Source organism: Ursus maritimus, unplaced genomic scaffold, assembly GCF_017311325.1.
Source record: "Ursus maritimus isolate PB19 unplaced genomic scaffold, ASM1731132v1 scaffold_9, whole genome shotgun sequence".
Taxonomy (NCBI): Eukaryota; Metazoa; Chordata; class Mammalia; order Carnivora; family Ursidae; genus Ursus; species Ursus maritimus.
The window spans coordinates 22826783-22846006 of NW_024427107.1; the positions used below are offsets into that span (position 1 = coordinate 22826783).

Sequence of the window (19224 nt, forward strand, 5' to 3'; positions counted from 1 at the left end):
AAACACAAAATGTTGCACTCAGTAGACTCCAAAGAAGACAATTATTTATAACAGAGCTAAAACACAAAGGCAGAGCATCACCTTGCTTAACCTTAGCTGGGAACACACACATCAGGTGAGATGAATTTTTTTTGATCTGCACATGTCCACCAGTGCCCACAAAAGCACTCTGTATTGATTTTTGAATTACAGATTATTAGCAGGGAAGTAAATTCACAAATACAGAATCCATAAATAATCAGGACTGACTGTGGAATCTAGCTACCCTCCTTATTGCAATTAGAATTTATTCTTATAAAAGGCATCGCTGGATTTTAAAAAACAAGCAACAGTAACAAAACAAAGCAAAACAAAAAACTTAAAAGTAGTCCATAGGGGTGCCTGGGTGGCTCAGATGGTTGGGCGTCTGCCTTCAGTTCGGGTCAGGATTCCAGGGTCCTAGAATTGAGCCCCACACCAGGCTCCCAGCTCAGTGGGGTGTCTGCCTCTCCCTCTCCCTCTCCTGCTTGTGCTCTGTCTCTCTCAAATAAATAGATTAAAAAAATTTTTAAAAAGTAGTCCATAATTGTTTCAAATTTCAATTTGTTAGTTTCTCCTTGGTATGTATTCATTAAGCAAATGTTCATTGAACCCACACTACATTCTAGGTACTGTATGAATGAATGAATGCGTGCAAAGATTTTTAAACTTTATTGATCCACACCTAGCAGCTTGTGGTCAGTATACAAATAATGGATGTACCAGCTTGATGCCAGGGACATAGGGCTGCAATAAGTATTAATTGAATAAATTTATTCATAACTGATGGCTGATGACAGGGCCAGTATTAACTAATATTTGTAAATTATAGCTCTAAAACAGTTAACATCCATAGATACTATCATCCTCATTTTAAGACGGTAAAGTTAAAGAAATACTTGCTTCATGTTGTTATTCCAAAATCGTTCTGCATCTACTGCTGCAAAATGGCTAGGAATCATAATTCTAAACTAAAATAATTTGGGGATTCTGGACTTCTAATATCATAATACAAAATTCAAAGAAGTGGAAGCATGTTTTTTTTTAGATTGTAAATAGTTGATTAGCAGTTAAACTCTGAGAACTGTAACCTCATTGCTGACTGGTTTGACAGTGACTATGGATATTGAGCCTAGATCTTGGGAGTTTTAGTAACATTTTTTGACATGTTGGTAGATGTTACTAATACGTACATACTTTTTTCTTTTTTTACTTCCAGTTTGCTTAAAAGGTATGCAGTATCCTCTCTTCATAATTAGAGGATATTAGTTTTGTTAATGCTAAACAGTTTTTTTCAGACTTGTAAAATTGCCATGTACTTTTAAAAAATCAAGTGATTCAGAAAACTTGAAAGAAAGAAAATCACTTAAATTCTTTCTGCGCAGAAAAAACTTACCAGCATTCGGTGAAATGATATGTAAACTCATTTAATCCTCAACAGTCTTATAAGTGTTTTTTTTTTTTTTAATCATCCCCATTTTATACATGGGGAAGCCACTACAAAAAGATATTGAGTAAAATATACTTGGTCAGAGAAATAGTTAACAAACTAAAATTTGAAATTAACCTTCTTGGGGCGCCTGGGTGGCTCAGTCTCCGGCTTAGGTCATGATCTTAGGATCCTGGGATTGAGCCCCATATCGGGCTCCCTGCTCAGTGGGGAGCCTGCTTCTCCCTGTCTGCTGCTCCCCCTGTTTATGTGTACTCTTTCTCTAACTCTCAAAAAAAAAATAGCCAAATTAAAAAAAAAAATTTGACCTTTTTGAAGTAAGCTCTATGCCCAGTGTGGGTCTTGAACTCATGACCCCAAGATCGAGAGGTTCATGTTCTGCCAACTGAGCCAGCCAGGCAAACTTAGACATTCAGACTGCAGAGCCCATGCTTTTAATTGCTGGGCTAGACTCTGTCAGTGGAAATTTAATCAAATAAAAATTTAGAAAAATGTGATTAGATTACATGTTACTTTAAAACACATTTACATTTTGAACTTCATGTAAATGCTGTTTCATAAGAAGTGTATCAGTGATCTATATGATTCCTCCAAAGTGAAGGATATGGAATATGAAATGCTTCAAGAGGTTGGATCAGGTTGCCTCTGAAATCATAAATTTAAATTTTAGACTGTTGAATGACTTTATCTAAAAAGGATATTAGCAAAACAAAAAACAAAAAAAAAACCCTGAAAAACCTGTCCCACCAATTCCCAATTTTTCTTAGTTTTATTTTATATGATAAAGGTTTGTAGAATTGTCTTTTCTAGCCATAATTCCCAAAGTAGTTTAATCTATTTAAACTGATTCATTGCTGATTACCAGCCCTTTGACCATCATGTCCCCATTCCTTACCTCTTGTTTGGCTAGGTTTTTTTAAAAGACGGGATTATAGATACTATGATTTCTAAATTTTTACATCACTGAGAGGGTCGGCTCTTCTTTTTTCTTTTTGGGGTGAGAAAAGGAATTTACTGCCTCATACTCAATAAGTTCAGAGGTCCGTTAGCTTCAAGTGTGACTGGATCCAGCTACTCAAGGATTTTCATCAGACCTGCTTCCTCTGTGTTTCTCAGCTCTACTTTCCTCTGTGATGGCTTCCGTTCCAGGCAGACTCTTCAAGTGGCAACCCCTGACAGATAGATGCTCCTATCATCACTGAAGTGGAAGATGTTTTTTTCTTTCTTTCTTTCTTTCTTTCTATCTTTTTTTAATTGTATAGTTGACACACAATGTTGCATTAGTTTCGTGTGTATTACGTAGTAATTGGACAACTCTATATATTATGCCGTGCTTACCCCAAGGGTAGCTACCATCTGTCCCCATACAACATTAGTACAATACTACTGACATAGGGAACTATGCTGTACCTTCAGTGTGTACTGTTTTTTGCTTAAAGGGAAATTTGGCTAAATATAATATTCTTCGGAGATACTTTTCTTACAACTTTGCAGATACAGATCCATTTTTTGACTTTATGAGTGCTGCTGTGGACAAGTCTGAGGTCAGCCTTTCTCCCCCCTTTCTATATGAGTTGCTTTTACTCATAGATTCCCAGATCTTTTTTAATACATGCATTTAATGCTATAAACTCCCCTTTAATTACTGCTTTAGTTTCATCCCACAGATTTTGAGATGTTGTTTTTTCATTTAGTTCAAAATATTTTTTCATTTCCCTTAAGACTTTTTCTTTGACTTCTGGGCTATTTAGAAACTCTGTTTAATTTCCAAATATTTAAGGGTATTCCACATATCTTTCTATTATTGCTTTCCAATTTAATTCTGTTTGGGACTGAGAATATACTTTGTAGGATTCTTCTTTTAATTTAAGATTTGGTCTATCTTGGTAAGTGTTGATATGTATTTGAGAAGAACGTGAATTCTGTTGTAAAATATCAGGTCAAGTTGATTCATAGTGCTTTTCAGATTTTGTGTATGCTTGCTTATTTTTGCCTACTCTTTCCACCAAATTACTGAGAGAGAATATTGAAACCTCCAACTGTAATTGCGAATTTCTCTGTTAATTATTAATCTCTGCTAATTTTTTAATTTCCTTTTTGCTTTTTTTGTCCTTTAGCATCTGTTTAAACAATTTGCAATATGAAAATCTCTGTTCATAACTGGTTGGTTTCCATTTTCTTGACTGGAGCCTGACCAGCACATATTCCTGCAACAATCCCATATTGTCCCGATTACTGTACTTTCATAATAAGTCAGTATGTGATAGGGAAATTCCCTTCATCTTACTGTTCTTCAGGAATATCTTGACTATTCCTGGTGTTTTGGTCTTCCATGTTGTCAGGGAAAAAACCCAACTTCATAGAGGATTGCAAGCAGTAAACCTGCTACAACTCCATAGGTGCCAAAAGTAGGCAATACGACTTAATGAATCAGAGCAAAACAGTTTATTACAGCACAACAATAGCATGGCATCAGCATAATTGTGCTAGTTTCTTTCTTCCAAGTACCATAGACAGTGCAATGGCCCCAGATAGGTGTTGTGCAGGCAGATAGGTTGTACTGTAACTGAGAAACTTGGTGCCAAGGGCCTACCTCTTTTTGAATGATTTTTTATTATGTTAGTCACCATACAGTACATCCCCGGTGTCCGATGTAAAGTTCAATGATTCATTAGTTGAGTATAACACCCAGTGCACCATGCAATACGTGCCCTCCTTACTACCCATCACCGGTCTATCCCATTCCCCCACCCCCTCCCCTCTGAAGCCCTCAGTTTGTTTCTCATAGTCCATAGTCTCTCATGTTTCATTCCCCCTTCTGATTACCCCCCTTTCTTTAGGGGCCTACCTCTTTTTGAGTAAGATAGCAAACCAGCTCGTTCCCTCCCAGGAGAGGGTAGTTACCTGGTGGTCAGACTATGGTTCCTTTGACCTACTTAGGTGCCTATTTGATACAAAACTGTTTAGTATCAGGAAACAAGCCTTGTACGTTCAGCAAAAACTGCAGGGATGCTCGGGGCCAGTGGTGGACTACTTCTCATAACACATATAATTTTAGAATAATGTTAAGTTCTACAAAAAGCCCTGTTGAAATTTTCATTTGAAATGGCATTATAACAATAGATACTTTTGGAAAGAACGGACACAGTTGTTATAGATTAGTATTAATTGCAGACTTTATATTAATTATGTTATGTCTTCCTATGCATGAACAGAAGTATATTACTCTATTTAGGTGGTCATATATATTTTCTTATAATGTGTAGTGTATATATACACACACACATATGTAGTAAAGCTTTACAATTTACTACATGTAGATCTTGATCACTGCTAGATTTATCCCTAATAATATTATGTTTTTTTGATAGTATTGTAAATATTATCTTTTGTTTTAATTATTTAAACTATTGCTAATGAACAAATACTGTTGAGCTTTGTTTATTGATCTTCTATCCAACCATCTAAACTCTTTTTAATTCTATTTGTAGATTCTTTAAGGTTTTTTATATAAACAATTTTCTTCAGTAGTCAACAGTTCTCTTTTCAGTTACATATACATTCCTGTCTTACTAAACTGACTGAATAAGAAAGAAGGAATGAGGGAAGGGCTATAGTTCTTACACTAGCTAAAATATTCCTTAAACATTATCTTAAGAAAATTTCAACAATAAGGTAAATATTCCTTTTCTTAACAGATGATGAAAAAGGACAGGTTCTGGGAGGTGAGAAACTTGTTTAAAGACATAAAAGAATCAACATTCAATACCCGCTATGATTTTTAGAAACTGCTTTGCATTGCACTATGCTGCTTCCAGATTCAAAGGGGAAAAAATTAAGCAGATAGAGTTCTTTTTATTTAAAATAGCTAAATACTAGATAGGAATTTCATGATAACCTTTAAAAATATCCCCCCCCCTTTTTTTTTTAAGATTTTATTTATTTATTCGACAGAGATAGAGACAGCCAGCGAGAGAGGGAACACAAGCAGGGGGAGTGGGAGAGGAAGAAGCAGGCTCATAGCAGAGGAGCCTGATGTGGGGCTCGATCCCATAATGCCGGGATCATGCCCTGAGCCGAAGGCAGACGTTTAACCGCTGAGCCACCCAGGCACCCCCCCCCTTTTTTTTTTTAAGATTTTATTAAAAATATCCCCCTTTTTAATGTGAAGCAGTTTTTGATGATTATTTCTACTTTTAGGTGGAAGAATGAAAAGACTCAGGAGGCAAGCCACTGAAAAGAGAAGACATATTTTGAACAATCAGCCAGTAACTTCTAAAAAACATGGATCTAGGAAAAAACAGGTATTTATTATATTTAAATAAGACTTAATGGACGTTAATTGTGATTATTTGACATTATTCCTGCTCAACCCTAAAAGATCTTGAATGTAAAATGTTTCCACTTCACCATCTTTGATTTTGCCATGTTAGATTAATTGGCCAATCTACGTGTTCTAAGTTCCAAAAAAAATATTACACCTGTATTTTTAAAATAACCTTAAGTTATTTAAGTTGGGTATAGATAATTACATTTGTTTAGAATTATTGTGATACTATCATAAGGTCTATTTATCAATGTAAAGTGGGACTTAAGTGCACATTATAAGCTTTCATCTTCATATCTTCCTTATACGAATCCAATTTAAATAAGGTCCTTCTGTGCTTTAAAAAAAGAAGGAACCATTTGATAGGGAATTTTTCTTTTTTTTTTTTTTAAGATTTTTATTTATTTGACAGAGATAGAGACAGCCAGCGAGAGAGGGAACACAAGCAGGGGGAGTGGGAGAGGAAGAAGCAGGCTCAGAGCGGAGGAGCCTGATGTGGGGCTCGATCCCATAACGCCGGGATCACGCCCTGAGCCGAAGGCAGACGTTCAACCGCTGTGCCACCCAGGCGCCCCAAGGGAATTTTCTGTTCAGAAAGTTAAGATAGGTCAATTTTAGGACTCACTTCATTTCTGCACTCAGTGATTATAGTCCTGTGCCATGATTTCCTGTGTTTTATCTGGTTTTCTAGTTGTTTATAGCAAGTAAATAAATCTAGTCCTTTTCTGTCACAGCTAGAAGTTGAAAGTGACCCTGTACTTTTTTCTTATTCTCCTTTATTTAAGATGAAATTTTGTTTTTTCTCAAATAGCTGCTTGTAAATAGTTCATGTTGAGACACTGGGGCTAGGGTCAAATTCCAGGCTACTAGGAATATCTCTTGTGTCTCAAGTGAACATAGCAAGCAATTCCTACTTCAGATTTGCTTCCTGCAAATATTGCTTATCCATGTGATTCCTTATTTAGCACCACCGCCTTTATTATTTAGAGCAACTGCAGGTTGAGGGAGGCTCCTGCTGTTGGCAGACCAGGGATTCAGGGTGTGCAACTCAGGCGATGTTTTCTTTACTCTGGAAAATTGCACCTCACAGGCTTTCTGAGATCTATAGGCAGAGTGGCTCTGCCCTACTTCTTTGCATATCTTTTGTCAATTTCCACCAATAATGTACCCTTTCCACCTGTATTATGATTCAGGTCATAGGGTCTTTGAATTTAAGAGTTTAGGATTTTATTTCTTTCCTTGATACTGTTGAGTGAATTCCCAAAGGAGAATGGGGAAATGCCAACCACATGCCACTATATGCAGCCAAAAGTCATACATATTTTCTGTCTTTGAATTTTTGCACTTTGAGTATAATGTGTGAAAGTGTAGATATTTTGGCATTGTCCTACTTTGTGTTCTTGGGGACTCTTGCGTCTGTTTTGGTGTCTGTCATTAATTTTGGAAAATTCTCAGCCATTATTACTTCAGTTCTTCTGTTCCTTCTCTTTCTGATGTCCCATTATCTATAGGTCACATCTTTCAAAATTTTCCCACAGTACTTGGCTGTTCTTTCCTCTCTCTCTATTTTTTTTTTTTTTTCCCATTTCTCTCTCACTGCTTTTCAGTTTGGGAAGTTTCTATTTTTTGTTTCAAGCTCACTGATTCTTCATTCATGTTTAGTCTGCTGATGTGCCCATCAGAGGCATTCTACATTTCTGTTACTGTGTATTGATTTCTAACATTTCCTTTTGATACTTAAGGTTTACATTTCTCTGCTTGCATTTACCTATCTGTTTTTACATGTTGTCCACTTCTTCCATTAGAGCCCTTGACATTAAATCATAGTTAAATTCCCACTTTGGTAATTCCAAAATCTCTGTCATAGCTGAGCCTGATGCTGCTTTGTCCCTTCAGATTGTGTTTTTTTGCCTTTTAGTGTACCTTACCAATTTTTTGCTGATAGCTGGACATGATGTAAAAGAAGAGAGGTAAACTGACCTTCGGTGTAAGGTTTCATGTTTGTCTAGCTAGGAGTTAGGCTTTATTTACTATTTGCTATAGCCATAGATGTGAGAGGCTAAAATTTCCTTATTTTTGTCTCTCTTGCTGTTTCTGGTTTTCCCTAGACTCCTTAGTAAGGATCTGAGGCAGCTCTTTCAGCTAAGGCAGTTGATTTACAGGAGCCCAAATAATATGGTAAGATGAAGGAGGAGAGAAGTATTCTGTGGTTTTGTGTGATTTTCTAATTCTGTTAGTGAGTTTGTGTCCTGGACCAAGACCTTTATATGTGCTTCTCAGCTTTTATTTCCCCCTCTTCAGTGAGGAAGGAAGTCTAAAAGGGGCTGCAGTTGGGTATTTCCCTCCTGACATGGAAGGCTAAAGAGGGCTGGAGTTAGGTGGAAATGAGTTGGAGTTGTGGGCCACACTAAAATTGGGCACCTGGAGTTTTTTAACTCAAGCTTGTCCACAGTCAGCCTCCATCAGTTCATCCAACATAGTTCAGTGTTCCTATCAGTACTGGCTCTAGCTGTGAGCTTCTGTTCCTGATGAGCTGTGATTCTCTGTATCTGCCTTTCTGTTTTTCTAGCTTTTATGGCAGCGGTTTGCCTATTGACTTTAGTTCTCTGATGGATCTACAAAGAGTTGTTGACTTTCAGTTGGTTTAGTTTTTTTCTTCTTGTGAGGACTGGAATGATATTTCTAAGCTTTTTATATGTTGGTCCCAAAACTAGAAGTCTCTGCCTCGTGTTTTAATTGATCTTTCCCTGTAGTTCTTCTGGTAACAATTCTGAATGGCATTGTAGGTGTTATTTACAGATGTATATTAAAAAAAAGTTTCTCTGTTTTTTGTGGGGTTTTTTTTTTTTAATTCAAAACAAAATGTGGGTAATCAACTATATAATTTAAAGAGCAGAATACAGGTGATATTGTCTATCAGTGTTTACTATGCCAAAAAAGAATTCTGTGGCTGTCACAAGTATCTCATTTTATTTTTCACTTTCTCCTGTTGGCTTTTTGAGTGGGACTTTTTTCAGATGACTGACAGATTTTATCTTATTTTGTGTTAACATTTTGGTTCTTTTTTTTTTTGTTTTTAAGATTTTATTTATTTATTTGACAGAGAGACAGCCAGCGAGAGAGGGAGCACAAGCAGGGGGAGTGGGAGAGGGAGAAGCAGGCTTCCTGCTGAGCGGGGAGCCCGATGCGGGGCTCTATCCCAGAACGCCGGGATCACGCCCTGAGCCGAAGGCAGACGCTTAACCGCTGTGCCACCCAGGCGCCCCCTCTTTAAACTTTTAAAGATTATATTATTATTTGCTATATGATCTTGTTGCATATGATGTTTTTCAAGGCTCTTGCCTTTAAATCATAGATGAAATTAAGATTTAAAACATTCAGGTCCAACAAAAGAAGACATAATCACAGAATAACAATACATCAAATTAAAGTTGCTATTTTTCAATAGAAGAAGAAAATTAAATACTAAATGTTGAAAACTGTGGTTTTCAGTTAACCTTCACTTGACAAAATTTTAACTAACTTCTAGGTCAGAGGTTGGCAAACTTATTCCGTCAAGGGCCAGGTAGGGAATATTTTAATAGGCTTTGTAGGCCATATATAGTTTCTATCACATTTTTTTTTCTTCTTTAAAAGCAGGTTTTTAAAATGTAAAAACCATTGTTGTTAGCTTCCGGGCAGCGCAAACAGCCTGAGGCCGGATTTGGTAGTCTTTGCTGTATGGGATGCACTGCAAAACACTGCTTAAACGTGTACCCAGGGACCTAAACAGGATTCAGGCAGAGAATATTATTTATTTCTTGAGATAGATGAGCTTTTTTGTATTGTATCAGATATCATCTGTGCAGTCTATTCAAAGTAATTAATTCATATTTGAACAAGAGAACTGTGTCATATATATGAAATTTGCATAAACCAAGGACTGCTTTTTAAAATTGAACAAAACTGTAGCAACTTCTGACACAACAGAAATTCTTGGGGACTGTAAAAGCGATACTTTAACGTTAGTCTGAGTGGCCCCTGAAATGTTACGTAAAATTTTATTTTCACTTGTCTGTGAAATGGATAGCTTTATTGCATTCTCAAAGATCTGTGTGACCCTAACGATTAATAACCCCCTGCTGAAGTACTTCCAGTTGGTATGTCCATCTCTCTCTTTTTTAAACTCCTCACCCACACACGGAAAATTTACATCTCTTTTGATTTTGCATCAGGGACAAACAGTGAATTGAAGCTTGTAGGTGAGGTGACTGATGAGAGAAGTGGGCAGGGTTGGTCACTGTAGACCGCCCCAGGAGGGTGTTCTCTTTGTCTAGAGATCAATTAGCCACGTGCACCATACGCTTCTAGACAGCATGGTTGCCAAGACATGGCACTTTAGACAAAATTCTACAAGGGTTAGAGTCACTGCCAGTTTCATGGCATTGAGCCATCCACGAGAGTTTTCATCTCAGCTTTGTCTTCTTGAAGCCACCTTGAGTACTTTTTCTTAGTGCATCAGGCAGCTGAGTTAGAATTTTTTAATGAAATTAAAATACACATAACAAAATTTACCATCTTAACTATATTAAAGTGTATATAGTTCATTGGCATTAAGCACATTCATATCATTGTGCTATCATTACCACTGTCTATCCACAGAACTCTTCAACTTCCAAAACAAAAACTATATCCGGTAAACACTGACTCCGCATTTGGCCCTCTCCCGTGCCTCTGGTAACCACCATCCTACTTTCTGTCTCCGAGTTGGACTGTTTTAGGTACCTCTCGTACAAGTGGAATCCTACAATATATGTCCTTTTGTGTTTGACTTATTTCACTTAGCATAATGTCCTCAAAGTTTCATCCATGTTATAGAATGTGTCAGAATTTCCTTACTTTTTAAGGCTAAATGATATCTCACTGTATTTATATACCACATTTTATTTATCCATCTGTCCATCAGTGGATAACTTGGGTTGCTTCCAACTTTTGCCCAGGTCCCTGCTTCCAGCTCTTTTGGATATATGCCACAAGTAGAATGACCAGACCACATGGTAATCTTACTTAATTTTTTTGAGGAGCCACCATTCTGTTTTCCACAGCGGTCACACAGTTTTTCATTCCTTGCCACAGTGCATAAGAATTCTGATTTCCCCACATCCTCACCAACACTCAGTATTTTCTGTGGTATTTTGTTTTTGTTTTTTGTTTTGTTTTGGGTTTTTTTGAAGATAGATGTGCTAGTGGGTATGAGGTGGTATTTTGTGGTTTTGATTTGCATTTCCCTAATGATTAGTGATGTTGAGCATCTTTTCATGTACTTTTGGCCATTTGCGTATTTTCTTTGGAGAAATGTCTATCAAGTCCTTTGCTCATTTTTTAACTTTGTATCTTTATAGTAAAACATGCATAACAGAATTTATCATCTTAATCGTTTTTAAGTTTATGGTTCAGTGGCATTAAGTACATTCACATTGTTTATTTATGCAACCAGTCTTTACAACTTTTTCATATTGCAAAACTAACACTCTGTACCAAATAAACAATTTCCCATTCTTCCTTCTTCCCATCCCCTCGCAGCCATTATTTTACTTTGTTCTGTGAGTTTGACTATTCTAGATACCTCTTGTAAGCAAAGTCATACACTATCTTTTCATGACTTGATGATGAATGAATTTTTTATAAAAATACGAAATTCAGCTGGGGAAATTAATCATAGTCTAGACACAGTTAATAATTACTCAAATTGTCATTTGCTCCTTCAGCATGTCAGCAAAAGGGATAGGTTAGTTGGTCACCTATAGCAAATGCCAACTATCAATAATTTTTTTCTGCATATGGTACTAGTTTGATTTTTTTAAATTTTTGGCCATTTTCTCCAAAATAATATGTTTTGTGTTAGTCTTTTTTAGTTGTGTTTTAAAGAATTTGTTTTAGGGAAGATTGGAGGTTTATGGCTGTGTATACTTTGCCTAAGTACACCTGGGTTTTCACTGAGTTCACTAATGACGTATTAAATATTCATAAGTTCTGTCTAGAGATAACGTGGGATTAAGAAGTACCAATCTGGGGGCACCTGGGTGACTCAGTCGGTTGAGCGTCTGGCTCTTGGTTTTGGCTCAGGTCGTGACCTCAGGGTTGTGGGACCAAGTCTGGGTTGGGCTCCCCGCTCAGTTGGGAGTGTTCTTCTCTCCCCCTGCCCCTCTGCACAAGCTTCTCCTTCTCTCTCTCTCCCTCTCCCTCTCTCCCTCTCTTCCTCTTCCTCTTCAAAATAAATAAATCTTTCTTTAAAGGGGGGGATGCCAGTTTGATAACAGTTGTAGAAAAGCATTGTAAGAGACAGTGTAGGCTTAAAGTCTGATGAATTGGGTTAGCTCTGTCACTCTGTAGCTATCTGGTCTTGGGCAGCTGAGCCGTATGGTGCTTATGTAAAATGAGCAGTAATAGTAAGGACGCTGAGAAATCTTATAAATATTAGCTCTTACAGAAATCTAAGAAATGTATATGCAAATTCTTCCATCCTTAAGAAACTGTAATATTATTTTGATTAAAAACAGTTGGATTTATAGTATGTTCTTTAAAGAATTGTTTCTGTGAATAACTGTTCTGTGTTTTATCAAAAGGCATGGGTTTGGGAAGAAGACAAGAATCTGAGATCCGGTGTGAAGAAATACGGAGAGGGAAACTGGTCTAAAATACTATTACATTATAAATTCAACAACCGAACAGGCGTCATGTTGAAAGACAGATGGAGGACTATGAAGAAGCTAAAACTGATTTCCTCAGACAGTGAAGACTGAATATGTTTGTAAAAGCTTGATAAGAGGACAGTTAAATATTTTGATCACTGCATTTTGTTTGAAACTTGGTGGTCACTGAGGTATCTTAGAATTTTGGTCTAAAGCATTACAGTATCATTGTAGTATCACTTTAATATGAAGATTTATTCTATAAGAGTAAGATTATATGCCATCATTGCATTCTTTAAGTATCTTTTTCTTTGGATAAAATGTAAATTTGTTGAATCCTGATGCTTTTAGTAACCCTGTCCCCAAATCCTATTCCAATTTAAAAAAAAAAAATTGAAAACTTGATAAGAGAAAAAAATATATTTATTCCTATTAAACTATTCTGTGTCTGTAGGCTGACTTCACCTTTGTAACACACAGAAAAGTGAAGTTTCTCTAAGGCTTGATTTATGGCCTTAACATAGTAGTTACTAGTACATTTGTATATAGAATGATACATGTACGAAGTAATCCATGAGTTGTAGCATACTTAAATTTTCCTTTCAGTTGTTTAGCATAGAGGAGGAAACTTAAAAATAGTAATACCCATAGGAGGACAAAGTTTGTACTATTACCAAGAATAGCTTCATGTCTCACTTAGGTACATTTAACTTTGTTCTAGTGTGAAGACTTTGACAAAGATGGTTTTCAGTCTGCCTTTAACCTGGTGCCATAAATACCAGTTTCTTTGATTTTTTTTTTCTATATTTTCATTTAATACATCAATATTGGGCCTAAGTGGTATTCTGTAAATGCTTAAATTACTATTACCCATGATCATTTTGATGTCTGTGATAATTACTAAATAAACAAGGTCATCTATACCTTACTGAAAATTTTTGAGTTTTCACCAGCATTTTATTCTTTAGAGAGTTTAGTCACAAACTAAGAATTATTTAGCATTTTGAGTTAACATGTGCTTTATTTAATGAGTGCAAATACTGAAGTATTGGTGTACAAAGTTAAATGGTAGTATTTAATAATTTATATTTCATTTCTTATTAAAGTTGCATGCATTACTTTCCCATTGTTCCTGAAGTTATGTCTTTATACATATAGTAAACAGAAATGTGGATAATTACTGTATGCTTCCTGACTCCGTCTGTCCTATTACACCAGTAGTTAGTCACTGTTTATTACAGACATGTTGGTGGTTAGTGCCAAAGCTAGCGACATGAACCAAAATGGACCTGTAAGTAAACCTCATTCCAAACATACCATAAATCATCAAATCCTAAGTTTGCGCTAACGGCGAAATGGTCAATTATTTTACGTGCCACTAAAAGAGATCAGTGTAATTATACTATAGTATGGTGCTTTCTTGAGAATTTTACTTTTTTAAAAAAATATTTTATTTATTTATTTGACAGCACAAGTAGGCAGAGTGGCAGGCAGAGAGAGAGGGAGAAGCAGGCTCCCCGAGGAGCAGGGAGCCCGATGTGGGACTCGATCCCAGGACCCTGGGATCATGACCTGAGCGGAAGGCAGATGCTTAACCAGCTGAGCCACCCAGGCGCCCCAGAATTTTGTTTTACTTGTTAAAAGAGCTATTTTAGGGGCACCTGGGTGGCGCAGTCGTTAAGTGTCTGCCTTCGGCTCAGGGCGTGATCCCGGCGTTCTGGGATCGAGCCCCACGTCCGGCTCCTCTGCTGGGAGCCTGCTTCTTCCTCTCCCACTCCCCCTGCTTGTGTTCCCTGTCTCACTGGCTGTCTCTCTCTCTCTCTCAAATAAATAAATAAAATCTTAAAAAAAGCTATTTTAGATTTATTTCTATCATATATATCTATGGTAAATTTCTATCATATAACTTAGGGATGCATAAAAAGAAGCTAAATAAGTTGAATAATGTGTTTCTAAAACTTCCTCATCTTAAATCTGAAATCTTCTGAATTTTTTAAATTAAAATGTTTGAGATAATTGTAGATTCATATGCAGTTACTAAGAAATGATAGAGAGATTCCTTGTACTTTTGTTCCTCTGCTTTTCCTTCCCCTCAACGTCATAAAGCTGTAGCATATCGCCATCAGGATGTTGATACAATTCACCAGTGTTATGCACATTTCCCCAGTTTTACTTGTATGTGTGTATTTAGTTCTAAATAATTTATCATTGTGTAGGTTCATGTATTCACCCCCTAGGCAAGGTCATGAGCAGCTGCAGCCCCACAAGGGTCCCTCCTGTTGCTACTCCTCTCCCTCTTGCATCATTCCTCCAATCCCTGGCAGCCACTCCTCTGTCCTCCATTTCTAAAATGTCATTTTAAAATGTGACCTAGTGACATCACCGAAAATGGTGGAGTAGGGAGCTCCAAAGACTTTTCCCTTTACTGAGACAACTATCAAGGTGGCAAAAACTGTTAAAATCTAATCTTTGAAACTCTGAGATACAGTCTAAACCTAAAACAACTGGAGCACTGCTTAATAAAGAGGCACTCAGTTTTGTAAGAAATTCTTGGTGTGGCTTGACGGTGCCAAAGGGGATACTTTGTTCTCAGGTTGTTGTGTCTTGACCTGTCTGGCTTTTCCCTGAGTGTTTTAAGTCAGGAATTTGCTGTTGTTTCTGCCCCTCTGAGGTCTCCAGGCCTTAAAAACCTGTTACCTACAGCTGCCGTGTGTCAGAGATGCCACACAAACCGGAAGTCTGGGGGAGGAAGATACATAGGGGCCGGGGTGTGGGGTTAAGGGGCTTTGAAGACTCAAGTAAATGAGGGACTCCGGAAGGCTGCCCACATGCCCAGGACTGCACAGTCTCAGAAAAGACTAAAGAGGACCCTAGGCCTCCACCTCTGATCTTTGAGCTTCACATGTCCAGGAGGTGAAGGGTCAGGCAGAGTTAGAAGTGATCCGGCTACCCGTTGAATGAGCCCCAACTCAGCCAGTCTGTTAAGACCAGGAGAATATCTGATTCTTCTTTTTGACTTGAGACATTTGAGGAAATTGAATGAACTAACTCTAATTTTTTGGCCTTTTTTCTTTCAGTTCATGGATGTAGCAGTAGTTTGTTCACGTATCCAGTAATATGTGACTGTATCACATGTATTTTGTTGTCGAACATTTGAGTTGTGGAAATAAAGGCCACTGAGAAATGAGAACAGACAGGCTGTTCAGTCAGAGCTTGCTATAGCGAGGGAGTCAGCCACGACTCGTGATTTGCAGAGACGCAGGCAGAAGTTCGTACCGGGAAAGCTGTCCAGTGAGAAACGGAGCTGCAGGCATGCTCTGGTTGGAGGTCACTGGCAGGGGGAAGCTGGAGCAGCAGGTGTCTTACGTGATTGTTTGGGGGAACATTTTTGGCTTTCTGTGCTTGGTCCTGAGTTTGGACAAAAAATCAGGGTGTTGACAGTCATCGACCGAGTCTCGACCATTCTGAGTGTGTTGCTGCAGGGGTTCATTGAGCGACCTAAACTGGTTGCAGCAGAGGTCGTGGGTCCAAGTTTGTTGTCATATGAGGTCAACCCGTTGTCCATTTTCATATTCAGTCTCAGGGTTGTTTCAGTTGATTGCAGTGCTTTTCCAATTTAGATGAAGTCTAATATTAGGAATAATAACGCTTCAACAGAAAAGCTAGGTATTGTAATCCCTAGTGCAGCCATTTTAAAGAACACATATATAGCCAACAGATAAAATGGAATATTAAAAATTAAATAATCCAAAAGAAAGTGAAAGGGGGAAACAGGAAGTAAAAACCACAGGGACAAAGAAAAATTGGTACACCGGAATCCAACCACGTCAATAATTATATTAAATGTCAGTGGTCTGAGCCAGGAGTTGGCAAACTTTCTCTATAAAGGGCCAGAAAAAATATTTTAGGCTTTGTGGGCGGAAACGGTCTGTCGAGTCTGCTTGGAATTAACCATACACGTAAATACTAAATGAGTGGGTGCGGCTATGTTCCAATAAAATTATATTTACAAAAACAGCAGGCAGCAAGATTTGGCTTGCAGGCTGTAGTTTGCTGACCCTGGCCTTTGAGTTCTAGATCTTGTTGTCTTTAAAATATGTAGGACTTTGTTCTGGTAAGCAGTTACTTCTGAAACTGGGGATGTTTTTCAATTCTCATATTTTCTTCTTCCAGGTTTGGAAATTTCCAAGTTTAGAATCACTTTTAAAGTAAGTTTAACAGCATAGGGTTTCTAAAGACCAGCCTGGTGATGAGAATTTGGGGTGCAGAGTCACAAGACAGCAGACTGAAGCGACAGCCTTCATTAGGCCAAGGTAATGCTCCCACAATTCCTTAGGGAGAAGGGGACCATTTTGGATTTACTTCCAGTTCAGTCTTCCTCTAAGAATAAGTCTTTTGGCATCCTTGTTTAATTACACCCCACCTCGGTCAGGCCTTGGGCTTTGCATTCTGCCCCCATTGCTGAGGAAGAGAAGAGTAAAGGAACTACCGACTGAAAGGGCGCCCCTTTCCTCTGCCGAGTGGTGGAGCACAGCCTGCTGGAGGTGAAGAGACTGGCAGAGGGTACAGGTGGTGGTGGTCTGGAAAAGCAGCCCACCATCACTGGGCCGTGTGGGGATGACAGAGAGGCGTCTGGGGGATGCAGCTGGAGCTCATCCGCGTGGCTCCCACACTATATAACGGCCGGAACTGCAAGGGAGTGGTCTTGCTGTCACCATCACCAGAGTCACTCCAGCGCCCTCTGTTGATAGAGCTTAACGTTAACATTATGTCGAGATGTGAGCGGATTTCTTGCTCTAGGATCCCAAAGCAGGGCAGAGAAGGGATTTGCAGCTGAGAGCCAAAAAACTGTTTCTGGTTGTTGTTGTTGCTGGTGTTTTTTACTGTGTTTTTTACCTTCCCCACCACATAACACCTTCATATGTCAACATACTTTAATATTAAAGTAAGCCTTCATTTAAACCTATCCTGTGTGGAAAGAGCAAAAATGGAAAAGACAATTTGACATAAGAAATGTGATGGTTTATGTAATCTACACCTCTCAAAGGAAAAGAATACTTTTTCAGTGTCGTTTTTTACAAGAAAATTATTTAAAGAATGTTTTCCTTTTCCACTTGAAGAGCTCACATCTGTCTCTGTATTTATAAATTTGTGAGCGCTTTGCTTTGCATGGATTGTAACTCTTGCAAAACCCTGATGAGGAGGCAGAGCAGTAGTAATAATTACATGTCACAGAGGAGGAATCAAGCTTCAGTTATTCTGACTCGCATTGGCAGAATCGTATTGGTAAGTGACAGAACTTTTATTGTGCTGCTGATGTCCCGCAATTAAAAGTTTTCTTTATCAGAAAAAAAAAGGGCGGAATTCTCTTCCCTCTTTAGTCCAGGAATGTGGATGTCCCTCATAAAAAGCCCAGCTCAGTGTTCTCAATACCAGTGGAACTTGGCGGCTGCAGCAGCAAGTAAAATATACAAGAATTCCTCAAAATACACCTGTAATTGAAGTGTACTTTTCACTGCCAAGTATTTTTTTCATTATTTCAGAGATGCTTTTCTAAGTCTCTCTAATCCTAGGGCTTTCTACCACTACCAAGTGGTTAAAAACAACAGTAACGGCTTTGATGAGTTGTTACCCAAATGAATCCTATAACGAGCCCTTTTGCTTATGCTTCCATATCTTGATTACTTACACTTGGCTGTTACTATTACCGTAACCCCCCCCCCAGGACACATGAGACATTGAACTCACCTCGCACCTCCGCCTTCCTCCCCTCCCATGCTCCTCCTGAGCTTCCTTCAGTGTGTTTCTTCTTCGAGTTACTAAAGCTTCTCTTATGCCATCAGCCTCAGACAGGATTCCTTGACTCTCCAATGTAGAATGAGGGTATCAGGACCCCTAAAGTCAGCACTTCTGCTCTCCCGAGATTCCCACGCCCTCCTATCACTATTACATTGCTAAGGGTTCTGTTTGCTTGGATTGGTTTGGTTCGTTTTTAGCATTTAATTATAATGAAATATTTTGTGCTTTAGATATGGAGTAATTCCAAAAAATCAGAAACCAATAAGCCCGTATTATGACTCCACCATATATTATTCACATTAGATCCTAGAAGTGTGACTAACTCAAAAAATGTAATCTTCTATCATCAATTCTTGCAACTCAAAGAAGTGTCAAGGTAAATTGTATTCTCTCTCTCTCTCTCTTATTGTGTCTTTCTATCCATTCCCCCCCCACCCTAGTAGCTCAAAACTATCTTAGTTTGCTTCACATTTTGACCATACTTATATTTTTAATTTTTTCTTATAATTTGTATTTCCATTTTTACTAAAGTAATCCATGTTCATAATTTTATTTTATTTATTTTTTAAAGATTTTATTTATTCATTTGACAGAGACAGCCAGCGAGAGAGGGAACACAAGCAGGGGGAGTGGGAGAGGAAGAAGCAGGCCTCCCAGCGAAGCAGGGAGCCCGATGCGGGGCTCGATCCCAGGACCCTGGGATCACGCCCTGAGCTGAAGGCAGACGCTTAATGACTGAGCCACCCAGGCGCCCCCATGTTCGTAGTTTTAAAAGTAAAATTGTTCTACAGGGTGTAAAATGGGAAACATTTCTTCCCTTCCACTGCCTTTTGATTCTCCCTGAAGGTGACCATTCTCAACTCTTAACTCTTCTTCTCAAGTATTGATTTTTATATCTAATAAAAATCTGCTCATACTGCTGTTTATTTTCTGGCTTGAGGTATTAGATTATTGACACC

The 19224-nt window shown here is 38.1% G+C and overlaps 1 protein-coding gene across 1 annotated transcript in view; it reads left to right on the forward strand.

Annotated features, from left to right (window-relative positions):
• The window catches only part of TERF1 (telomeric repeat binding factor 1), a 35198-nt gene extending 21551 nt beyond the window's left edge, over positions 1 to 13647 (forward strand). The window contains exons 8-9 of the mRNA XM_040625943.1: positions 5669 to 5772; positions 12401 to 13647. Coding sequence (XP_040481877.1) covers positions 5669 to 5772; positions 12401 to 12577 — 281 coding nt within the window. The 3' untranslated portion in view covers positions 12578 to 13647. The remainder of the gene's footprint in view (positions 1 to 5668; positions 5773 to 12400) is intronic.
• The last annotated feature ends 5577 nt before the right edge of the window (positions 13648 to 19224 follow it).